This window comes from Helicoverpa armigera, chromosome 15 (assembly GCF_030705265.1).
Source record: "Helicoverpa armigera isolate CAAS_96S chromosome 15, ASM3070526v1, whole genome shotgun sequence".
NCBI lineage: Eukaryota > Metazoa > Arthropoda > Insecta > Lepidoptera > Noctuidae > Helicoverpa > Helicoverpa armigera.
In genome coordinates this window covers 11818768-11831818 of record NC_087134.1, presented here as the reverse complement: position 1 = coordinate 11831818, position 13051 = coordinate 11818768, and the positions used below count along the sequence as shown (strand labels likewise).

The 13051-nt window shown below is 35.5% G+C and overlaps 1 protein-coding gene across 1 annotated transcript; it reads right to left on the bottom strand.

Annotated features, from left to right (window-relative positions):
• Positions 1 to 11017: 11017 nt before the first annotated feature.
• On the bottom strand, positions 11018 to 11671 carry LOC135117879 (uncharacterized). The gene has a single exon (XM_064038285.1). It carries the CDS (start codon positions 11669 to 11671, stop codon positions 11018 to 11020), a length of 654 nt encoding a protein of 217 aa, XP_063894355.1.
• Between the last annotated feature and the right edge of the window lie 1380 nt (positions 11672 to 13051).

Sequence of the window (13051 nt, the reverse complement as noted above, 5' to 3'; positions counted from 1 at the left end):
TTTATGTACGTAACTCCTAAGTAGGCTGCCAGTTAACCCCTAACATTCTTGGTAAAAGCCTAGGCAGATGACTAGACATAGCTGTCAAGATACAGAAAAACACCAGTTTCACGGTCAAAAAATACCTTGAAATTCTCACCATCTACTCGCCATGCTCCCATAAAATTAAGATTATCGTAATACACGTCTCGGCATATCTTTATGAGGTTGCTATCGACCCTCCCCATGTTAGGAGGATAATGCCATAATTAACGGTAATGGTGGCCGGATAACTGTCACCGGTACCTGTAGGTATTGATATAATTAACTTCTTAAAAATATTATAAGGAAAATTTTGAGAAAAGTATTGTTTTGTGGGGGAAGGAAGTCGGTTTTAAGAAGTTATTTTATAAGTATTAGTATTACCTGTTATGTCATTTGATATGTTTTTTTTTGTGGGAAAATTTATTGGGAATTTTTAAACAGATCGGTTGGCTGTGAGCAGATTTTTTTTATTGGAATATTATGTTATTTCATTTATCTACTGCCTTAAATTACAAACCACATAATAAAAGAATCTGACTTAATAAATATTTTTATTATTTTCGTACAGATCCCAATTTTACTCCTGCCAAGTCAATATCAAAATACTCTACAAAACCAATTTTATTTCGTCTTTTATGCGACCGAAGTATATCTGCGTAGCAAATAGATTGCTGGCTACGACAATCTAGTTTACGTAGCGATGACGTCACAGCTACGGCGTAGCACCCACGTAGTAAGTGGGACAAAATACTTGTCTTAAAATATGTCAGATTTCTATACTAATAGGAAATAAAAGGATTTTTTTTTGCTCGGAAACTACTGAATCGATTTCAAAAACATAAGTACCTAGTCTGGGTACAGGTAGTGCTGCGTGAGCGAAACCTAGTTTTCTATAATATTTCTGTTTTATTTGCGAGAGACCAATCCAGTGCCGTTGTAAAACTGCAAAAACTTTAAGGAAAATGCTTCGTAAATAAATTAATCTATTTCCTTCTTCTATTTATTTGGTTATTTTTTAAGTCAAATTGAATTCTACTAATTGACATTGTTTCGTCACATTATGTCATCACAGTACAAGGAAAAGGGAAAATATTACGTGACTTTTTTTCCAACTTCCTTGATCCTTACAAGGAAGTATCTTTTTTAACCGACTTACACAAAAGGAGGAGTTTAAAAGAGGAAGAATTCTTAATTCTGATGTTTTTTTTTTATGTTTGACATACATATGTATATCTTATTAAAGGGGTACCGATTAATTAGTGCAGTTGACAGCCATCAGTTGTCAACCGTACTAAGAAACGGTCAGACCATAACTTACAAAATACAAATACATTATTTATGTTTTGAAAGTTGAACATAAGTTGGTGATAGGAGCCTCCTTTTAAGCAAATAATGTCGGCATTAGGACACTTCGCTCTTCTACATCAATATGCTTCAACTTAGGTTTAGCTTTGACCTGAGTCTTACAATTTTAAATCGAGTACCTACCATCTTTTTACACGAAAATAAGCATATTGTCAAACACCTGTATAAAACCAACTTCTAAAGGAATCCTAAGCAGTTTACAGAAACACAAAAAAAAGTTTTCGAAGCTTAACTTGTCTTTAAAAGTAAGTTATGGTATTGTTAGTCGAAAACAGCCCTCTTAGGCTGTTAAAAAGATAAACTCAGTGTGAATTTGTGTCCTATTGTGGAAAATTGGTATTTCTTTTTTTCTTTTGTTCGAGTTATTTTTTTAACAGAATTGTATAGAGTGGTATGTTTGTAACCTCTTGGGCTCAATGGGCATGGGCTTCTGTATATTTTTTTTTATTATAGAGTATACAAAATATTTATTGCTTATTAAGGTTTCATCGAAAAGTGCTGGAGTGGAGACCATGGACTAGCAAGCGCAGCGTAGGACGTCCACCAACAATGTGGACAGACGACCTTATAAAGGTCGCCGGAAGACGCTGGATGCAGGTCGCCTCCAACAGGTATTTGTGGAGATCTAAGGGGAGGCTTATGTTCAGCAGTGGACGTCCTATGGCTGAGATGATGATGATGATGATAAAGGGTTCATCGATCGGAAATATTTAACACATAAACTCTTCACACTTCTCTAGAATCTACACAACAAATTCAATACTCCTATACAGTATTTTTTTGTTCGCCATTGCTAATGGTTCATTTTAAATTTCATAAATGCCAAAATTGCCTTTAATAACTGAGTAGTAGCACAGTATTAGTATATAGTAGTAACCGAGCAGTTCCTACGAGACGCGGGTGAAACCGCGGGCAAATGGATAGTCCGTAATACATAATATCAATCTGGTACTCACACTACCAAATTCTACGGAAAAGCAAATTGACGCTATGTTATGTAATTAGCGAAAATAGCGCAAGATGAAAGGGGTTCAAACAAAAGCCCTAACCAGATGTCGAGTGAAATCTTTGAGACATCAAAGTCAAAAGACTAATCAAATATCTTACATAAGTACAATTAATTTCGTCCTTGAAACTAGATAGTTTTGGATATCGAAAGTTTTTGGCTTAAAGCGGGTCACACACTACCATGTTCTACGCGTGAGGGAAGCCTTTTCAACGGTCAGTGTAAATAAGTTACTAGCTGAACCCTGTTAGTTTTGTGGAGTACACTTTTATAATTTACTCACCTTTGTTATACGAATTTGTAGGCTTACAAACCTGCTGCAAGATTGCTCGAAAGAGTTATCGCGGCCCTGCTACATAAAGGGCTTCAGAAGGAACATGGTCGGTATTAGTCGGGAGTCTGATACTCCCTCACGCTGCACATTATAGCGGGAAGGTTCATTTGACGATTTCCCATAAAAAATGGCTCACAAACCTAGTCAGTCTCAATTGAAGAGCAATCATAACGCATTGAGTCGCGATGTTAAAAATGCGTTTCTTTAAAGAAATATGTAGTGTGTGATCCACCCAAGATATAAACTACTTTAAAAGCTAAGCGGCTATAAGAGTACTTGAAGAAACGTTTAAGAAAAGTGATATCTTACTTATAAGAGTGCTATCATTAACGACAGAGTTACGTAAGGGTTTTGATTCTGATTTATAGTTTGAAGTAAGTGTAGTACATATCTAGAGCTGTTCCCCGCGGTTCCACCCACGTTCCAAGGGAATTGGTTTCTGCAAATTAGTTTTGATGACCTTTAAAGGGTCTAAACTATCGGTACAAGTAATTAGAAGGGATTAGGCTTTAATTAGCATTTAAAAACCACACATCGTAGACATCCTTGCGAGAACATTTTGCAAAAAAAATAACATGTAATTTACCTTTTTATAGCGTACCGAGCGAGTTGAAGAGTCTATTCCATTTATCGATCTTCAACAAACCATATTTTAGGATCGTAACTACTAGATTTAAATTGGTCCAATCAAACTGTATGGTAACTTAGAAGTTTGGAGTCGATCGAATCTTCATATATGGAATATATCTATATATAATAATCTCGGGTTTAAGTGTAGGTACACGCACAATATTATTTTAATCAAAAGTTTTCCATTCTTGTTCAAATATAGCAAAATATATTGCAGAAGTTCCATTAATTATAAACGGTAGTCAGTATTCTACAGATATTTACCCAGACATCATCATTTGTTTACACACTTTTCTTTCTGGGTTTTCTATTAAGGCTACACTTTTCATGTATTTTGGTTAGTCTGAAGTAGAAAAAAAACAATTTCACATACCAATCATTTGCAGACGTCCACAACCAGGGCAGCTGATGTTGGAGATAGCCAGTTGCAACGGCTATTTCTTCACTCGTAGCTCAACGGGATAACAATCTGATACAGGAGACTGGAGAGAGGTTGAGCTCAAGACTGGGTTTTTAAAGATCTCTGAAGCAAAGAAATTCTTTCGTGTTAACTTGTTATTAATAGTAAGAGATAGAAAACAGTGACAAGAGAAAATCAATCAGACAAATCCAATCAATTTGTAAGTTACCCAGTTCCATTCGTATTCTCAGTTAACTATTTCCAGCACCTATTTAAGAGGTATCCTATCCCCTTTTTAGGCTTTATTATCTGTGTATCGAATTGTATTTAAACCAATACAGAATTCTACACTACTAACCTAGTTATATTTATTGATACTTCTGATATATTTGTTTAATACAAGCTGTATGTACGAGTTTATTGTATGTGTAGTTGTGTGGGCGGCGTCGATAGCGAACACTTTGATCTAAGTTGATTAAGTTAGAGGTCTAAATTAGGGTGCCTTTCAAAGCTCTGCTTGACTGAGAACTAATGAAGTTATGGTTTATTTTTTTAACTGTGATTTTATAGAGTTTTATTAATTTAGTGTCGTGCGTTTGATGTGGTAATTAATCAAATTAAAATGTCTGTTGGCAAATTAAGATCAATTTAACATGTTTTTTACATTAATCAGGTATTTATTGAATTATTTGTGATGTTGTTTTTTTCGAAATAAACATCTAGAGACAGAAGTGCTTTTATTTCCAATTTAGCAAATGCTCTATAACAAATTGTCTTGGGATTCCCTGCTAAATACTGGATGAAAAGTTGACTCAATATTTTCTCAGTGTATTAACTAAAAAACTAGGACAAACGCGATCGACTCGACTTTCGATGTCTAAAATATATCAGCCATCTATTAGCGTTCCGCGACAAACACAGCTTAACTGCTGTAATTTTTCACGAGCAATCCTGTGTCTAGGGTGTTTTTTTACAATGTTATGTTACAAGCTTGTTTATAACTAAGTACATCACCTTGTTAGGGCGTAGTTAAATTAGCTTAAATAACCTGTTATTTGATATCACGTAAGAATGAAATAATGTTAATTTGGATTACATTGACTAGATCATACTATAGCGAGAAAGCTTATGATTATAGAGGATGAAAAGATATGTACCTCTAAATGCATTGTGTGAAAGAAGACATGACTACAAGGAATTGATTTCGGGATACAGATGAAACTACATAAAAAAGCAAATATCTACTTTTCTCCCTTAAAACGTAATCAAAACTTACTGAAAGTTATTTTTGGTAACTTATATAAATTCTGCAGTCCTTAATTAATATTCGTATAAATACATATAGCCATATCAATACCTATATACCTAGCTATTATTAACGCTACCATTCTCAGTTTCCCGATACAAACATTTATTGGCAAATAATAATAATGATTATAATAGGCGTCTCAAGAACAGGGTTTAATTAAAACCTCGTGTTCCGACGACGAACGATATTAGTTTCTTAGAAATACTGTTGAAAATTGTAAAGGAAAATTAATTTTGTAGTGATGAAAAATCGTGTATTTTTTGTAGTTACAACTGATAATTACGTAACTTGTAATTATGTAACACCATAATATACGTTTTTAATATACTTTGTCCTGTAAATTTCTTTAAAATCGTTAATGATACTGAAATAACCCTACAATCATGCCACGTAGAAAGAACTGTAATAAATTATTAACGATTTCTTAAAGCGCTTTCACACTGACGACTTTTGTCGCGCTCATAGCTCGGTAACTCTACGCGTGACACATTCTACTTATTATAGAATTTTCTGCTTTAGTTGTCTGTATTATATTATATGTTGTATGTTATTTGTTATCCCTCATACATAAGTATACGCTGAAAATCTGCTAGTATGAATGCGCTGTAAAGTCTAATAACTCCAGAAAAATATCGGCTTTATTCAATACAAAACTTTAATAACATGATTGCTAGTGCTTGGAGTTGCTTTCATAAGTGGAAGGCAATTATAGGCTAAAGTATGTTGGATCAAGAATACAGCAATATAAAATTGATAATGTATTTCAATACGCTATAATTCTAATAATATGTACATAATTGTGCTGGTTCAAGTATACAGCTCTGTAAAATTAAAAATGTATTTCCTTATAGAAATACGCTACAATTCTAATGATACATAATTGCCTATTCATAAATGTACAGATAATCATAGGTACATGATTAATATCGAGGAATTATACAGCAGGTCGATTTAATAATGAAAGATACACAATCATCCGTGTATACTAATTTTAGCTTCCCACCCGGGGGTTCACCCGCGTCCCGAGATGACTGCTTCCCGGTAGCCGGATGGTGACAAAAACTATCCTATGTCCTTCTCCCTATAATTGTAAAGTAAATAGATCAGTATTACAATGAAAGATACACACTATTTATTGATAGTGATATTTAAATATTTGTATACGATTCTTCAAACCATACAGACAGAATTGTGTTGCTGGGGAGTTTGTTCCACCACTTCTTCTTCCCAGCAAAAACACATAGGAAGTGGTGAAGGGCGGGCGTTTTGGGGGCTGTCTTTTGTATTGACGTTCGAAAAGTGCTGATTTTCAGCCTACTTTGAATAAATGACTTTTGATTTGATTTGATTTGATAGGGTCTTGTTAATATCTAGCTACAATAATGACAAAGCATTCTTTCTACAAACTATGTTATTAGAATCTTATCTCAGAGCTTTAAGGCAAAATGAATAAATGCTAGCATATTTTCCAAATAGCTGGAGGGCTCTAACGCTAGGACATATTATTTAATATTTAAACAAATAATTGTTACTCAAGACGGCTAGAAGTTAGAATATGTCTCTTTGAAATTAGTATGAATATGTCGGAGGTAAATAATGAGTGTGTTATTTTAATGTAGTATCACTTTAATGAACTCAAAGTTATATATTTACTAAAAGATTTTGTCAGCTCGTATATTTGTAGAAGACATCGCATAAGACATTGTAGAAGACAGTCGCTCTATGGAAAACACTGGTACCCAGCTGCATCTGGTTAGACGGAACACCGACCCCAAAATAGTTGGGAAAAGGGTTGGCAGATGATGATGTTTGTGGAAGGCAGGAAACCATGATAGAAGCAGCTATAACTAAACAATCTATGATGAAAATGTATGTATAGTAATGAAGGATGGCAGGAAAATCTGCGTGGTCTATAATCGTCATTGGTCTGAACACTTGAATGATTTTGAAGTGTATAGACAAAATGAGGAAAACTTTGTCCAGCAGCTAGATAAATAATCGTAAAGAAATCCAAATGACTTGCTACTTCCGCATGCCTACAAAAATACAAATAAAACTCAACCAACCAATCCAAACCTACCAAACTACCCGAAAACATCGCAAAATATATGAAAATTATCCGTCCACCTAATTGAATCTTCCCCCATAAATCTAGAGCTAACGGGCCCAGAGTTTAATATAGCCTCAGTTTTAGAAGATTCCATATATATTGAGTTTTATCGCGGAGTTACAAACGGTGGCTTACGATAGATTTCTCAAACTGATTTAGTAGCTAGGGGTTACTTTAAGTTCACGGAAGATGAACATCCGATCGATATTTGACGAGTTTGTACGTTATACAGCCTAAATAATAATGTAACTCATCTAGACATATCATAAAGCTGAAAAGTTTGTTTGTTTGAGGGCGCTAATTTCAGGAACTACGGGTCTGACTTGAAAAAATCTTTGAGTGTTAGTTACCCCGTTAATCGAGGAAGCTACTTTTATTCGGGTTCTTGCGGAAGTTTCCACGCGTTGTGGGTGAATTCGCTGGCAGAAGCTAGTAGTTATTATAAATATGGATCTTCAAACCTAACAAACAAACATGTGTTGCTGGGGAGTTTGCATTTGCGAATTGATTTGGGCGCTGTCTTTTGTTTTGACGTTCGAAAAGTGCTGATTGTCAGTCCAATTTGAAGAAGCGATTTTGTGTTTTTAGTTACATTTATGTTCGATTGTCAATTGTCCCAGATTTTTAAATTCGTCAAAGTTAGAGTTATTCCCGAGACTATGGGTTTCCTGCTGATATATTATAATACCTAGTTCACTTACTAAATGATCGACAGCCAAGATTAATGGGTGAGTTGGTTTGTGTATCTTTTGTGTTTCTGTATATTAATTACCGGTTGTTGTACATGATAGCGTCTTAGTGGGGAAGTTCGGACTTTCCTTGTTAGTTGACTGGTTTATTGGTTAAGCTCAGTTCTGCTGAGTTCTGCTGACTTTGGTTACAGTGAATTATGTATTGCAGTTTCATAAAGGGATGAGCTGTTTGGGTTTGAAAACTTTTGAGTTATTTTGATTGATGAAAATTTTGGATAGATTTTGTTTTCTGTTATTGTTTGTAAAAGATAAAAAAAATATATATCGAATGTTTCGTCTACCAAAAATCCTGAGGTTCATTACATAAAGTTTTTAAAACAAAAATGAATGTTTAAAAGCGAGTTTTAATTATTGTTTGTTTTAGCAAACTTGTTACAGTATTTTTAATGCTGCTTTTAAAACAGGAAAGTATTAAAGAACGATTAATCCGAACCCTACTTAATTATTTAAGACCAATCTTAAACAATTTTCTTCATACCAATTATTTTTAAATCCATACCTTTTCCAAAAAAATCCGAACTCTCAGAACTCTTTACATAAAACTGGTTGAATACAAAATAATTTAAAGTCGAGGTGCGCGAATAATTCCACGGTAGAATTAAGACAACGCTAAAATTCTAATCAGTTTCCGAACGCAACTCGCGTTAGAAGTTTTTTTTGTCTAACAAAAGCCTAAATTAGTACGCAAGAGGGGTACGGAGGAAATTACATAAATTTCTATCTTGAAGTTAGTTACTTACTCTACTTCGCGAAGGTAGGAATTGAACGGTAAGATTTTTCTTGGTTGTTCCAAAGATTTGTTATTTGGAAGTGATGAGGTTTCGAGTTAGCGAACTCGAATTGGATTTTGGATTATCTAGAAATTGGATCTTCTGATGACTAATTCTGTGTTTTCGGGTTATTATGTTCTAAATGTTACGTGGGTGGCTATTTGGTTATTATTAGATTCGAAAATGTACTGAATAACTTTGTTAAATTGTCGCTGTTTTACTGGATTTTTTTTAGCCCTGAGTTTATTTACCAATATTTTAATAATAATAAAAATGTTGATAGTTTTCTATTGGGATGTTTAAGAATATATAGCTTAACATATTTATACGCATAAGTACTTTATGAAAACTTAGTTTTATTTTTTAAATTCTGAAACAGCGATGCTATAACAATAAAATCTGGTCGTCTCTGAAACTCGTACTACACTTATTTAAAAGAAAATTGTAGAACAATGAGTTTGGCACAAAAAATACCAAGAGCATATACCTACTAGTTCTCTTTGAACGTGGTAAAAACTGCGCAAAAAATCCAGTAAATTATAAAAGCGACCTAAATCTCCTATAACAATATATTTGAACAGGCACCTGAGTGCTTTAAAACATGAGTTTGAGCGCTTTAAGTGTAACTAAGCAGTGATAAGTTGCTAAGTAAGAACTAAGTTATGGCCGTGGAACATCATTAAGTTGCCATCTAAGCTGCGGCTTGTAATGTATAGGTACGTTAAGTTATTCTTACTTTTGTGGGGAAGGTATTGTTAGGTGATTTGCGTGCCTGATCTAGTTTTGAGTTTAACTAGTATAGCACCCTGGTTTTGTACGGAAATAATTTATACGAACTTATCCTTTTTCTTGGTTTAGTAACTGTCTGCGGATTAGCGCTTTATATATGTGTTTTAAAGTAAAAGTTTAAAAATAAACAAGCTTGCTAAATAAACCAACAGATCATCAATATTTGATAAGCTCCAAAATGGAAACTGAAACTTTTGCAAACCATTAAAATCACTTTTTTGTTTATTCAAAATTGAATACAGAAAAATATTGTTTTTCAGACAATTTTTAAAAACATCTTTAATTACAGCGCTTTCACACGAGCGAATTTTGACGCACGTTTACGCGTGACATATAATTGCACGCCAAAAAAACCTGACCTGTTTTCAAGTGTCATCGCGAGTAGGTACTGATAGTCTTCAATTGTTTTTTGCCAAACAAAGAGTGACCGCACGGTATATCCGCTAGTGTGAACGCGCTCTTGAAAGGTAAATTCGTATTAAATATTAAAGAATTATTAAGTAATTTAAAAGAAAACACAAAGTAACCATAAATACTTGATAAACCATTAAGTAAAAGTTGGTAAAGTTACATAAATTCCATGTAATAAGTAAGCTTTACGCCTTTATAATTATTTTCTTTCTGAAAAGTTTTTAAGGCTTTTTTGTTTCGTGTTAATATTACAAAAACATAATATTTATACTTTATTTACTTGTAAAAAAATGTAGAAAAGTAACGATCTATAGAAATAGTCTTTTGAAATATATTCTTTGTTCCATAAGAGGTCCCTCCTTCCTATATTTTTTAGTATTAGTGCTCGTAAACAAAAGACCTGTAGAAAACCCCATTATAAACAATTTTTCACGACGTATTCAAATACAACAACAATAAAATTCCAATTAAACTCGAAAGTGCAACGAACTTTAGAAAGGTACGTTTTCTCACCGAAACAGATGCAAGAAAATTCAGACACTTCAGAACTATTACAGTCCCTCCTTTAAAAATAAAGACAAGACGTCGACGCACTATAAATACCTGCTTTCCTTCTACAAACTGCAATCCGATTAAAAAGCGCCAAACTAGCATAATAAACTACCATTGAAATAACAACCCTATACCCTTAAAATAAGGTTGGAAATCGTTTGTGATCACCAACTGTCATTTTAACACTTTAGTTTGGATCCAAAGAACAATGACGCTACGGAACGCGGCGAAATTCAATTTTAGATTCACAGAAAGTTTTGAGTCCAAATCTCATTTTGATATTTTAAATGTGCATTTACGCCGTAGTGGGAATTCGTTGAAATGAGGAGTATTTTCCTGTAATTCATTCTGATGTCTCAGGTCACAGCTGGGAGGCTGTAACTTAGGAGTATTGGAAGGTATTTTGATTTAATTCTTCATCCTGGGTTTATGTCTCCCAGGTATTAGATAAAATGTATTTTTTTAATCTTGTTTAACTACTAATCAATATGTCAATCTCTTATAATAATAAACTTCTTTATTGCAGATAACTGAGATCCATACATTAGGTACACAAACAATACAATTAATATATAATAGTAAGCAGGGACTTAGTCCTCTGCACTAATTTCCACGTAAGCGGGCAGTCGTGTCTACTTGCTATAGCACTCAAGATGCTGTGGCGACTTCCACGCAACCGACTGATGAAGGATGCGGTCTTTTTACGCCATATTGCTGCAAAGCCATCTGTGTGTGCATCAGCAAACATGGCTGATGCGCTACAGAAACGTGGAAGCCGCAACAGCGCCCTGAACGCGTTATTAAATTGGACCCGCAGAGCATTGTATGCTCTCTGAGTATAGTTGGCCCACAGAGCTCCCGTGTACAGTGAGGTACAGTACGCTTTGAATAATGTAATTTTAACTGCGTCTGTACAACGGGAGAATCTGCGCGCCAACATATTCGCCCGAACTGACAATGCTCTGCGTTCCCTCTCCATATCGACGTCATCTTTTAAATCGTCGGTGACCCAATGTCCAAGGTATTTAAATTGGCACACTCTTGTTAAGGCTTCACCATTTAGGTAAAGTGGTTGTACTGGTGGACTTTTGGGACCCGATTTAAAAGCCATGTACACTGTCTTTTTTACATTATATGTAAGACCATGTGAAGTGACAAAAGACTCACAAACTGCGAGCAACTTCCGGAGAGCTCCGATTGAGGGGGCCAGCAGCACCATGTCGTCCGCGTAGCTGAAATTGTTACAACAAACACCATCAACATAGCAGCCGACATGCATGCCGCTGAGCTCCTCAACCAGGGCGTTTACGTACAGGTTGAAGAGTAAGGGTGAGCTCAAACCCCCCTGCCGCACCCCACACTCCAACCTGCTCGGATCCGGTTCTCCCGCCCACTTCACGATTCTCCTGGTGGAGATACCAGTACCCTAAGGACTGATGCCAACTCTGGCGGCACTCCCGTCTCGGCAAGCTTCTCCCACAACACATCATACGCGACTAGATCGAATGCCTTACTCAGATCCAGGAAACAGGCATAGACGGGTGTTCGTCTATCCGTATAATACTTGACAGTGTGCTTCAAACTAAATACAGCTGCCTCAGTGGACAACCCAGGTCGAAATCCGAACTGAGCGTCGTGCAACTGAATGTATTTGGTGAAATGAGAGTTGAGTACACTGTCAAGTACCTTGGCAACGATGGTCGCCAAGGAAATTGGTCTATAATTCGTCTTGTCTGCCATGTCTCCTGTCCTGTTCTTAGCTATTGGTACCACCAGCGTCTGCATCAGTCCATGAGGAAGGTATCCGTGACTTATGCATAGATTATAAAACATGGCAAGCACTCGAGGCAGATGGATGCCAGCGTATCTCAGATGTTCAACACTGAGCCCGTCATGACCGGGGGATTTACCTCCTGTCATCTTTCTTATGGCAATTTGAACATCTTTTGCAAGTATGATGGTAGAAATGTCAGAATGACAGGTATCAATCTCCCGGCATGGCGGCCCCAGCGGAGACTTAATGGAATAATAGGTTTTGAACATGGCTATTTCCTTGGGACTAGAAACTCCATCAATACTTACAGGAATACTAGGCTTAGTATTGCTATTCTTGGTACATTTCCAAAAGTTTTTAAAATCTGACTTAGAATGGTGTTTGGCTAAGATATCCATCTTAATTTGTTCCTGGTGATTCTGACACCACTTTAATTTACCTTTAAATTCTTTACGTGCCTGTGTCATGTCAGTAAATGTTTCCGAGTTAGTTGGTTTACCACTGGATGACCAAATGTTGAACTTTAGCCTAGCATTCTTGTAAGCCTCGCTTACATGCTTATTCCATCCTGCCAGCAGCTTTTTACGTCTACCCTTATTCACTACATAAGAGGAACGGGCAGCCCTACATAAAATATCTACTATGTTGTTATACATTTTATCAATATTATGCTTATGATGATCTTAAGGGGAGTGTCATATTTGAACATGCATCGCGTATTACTGGTCTCGTAACGCCAAAACAGACAAATATACGATGAAAAATTTAATCATTCAACAATACACACAATACGCTTGACGCATTTTCCGTCAGATATTTACATTG

Coding starts and splice junctions, on each gene's coding strand:
- LOC135117879 (XM_064038285.1), bottom strand. CDS start 11,671: ATGGTGCTGCTGGCCCCCTCAATCGGAGCTCTCCGGAAGTTGCTCGCA.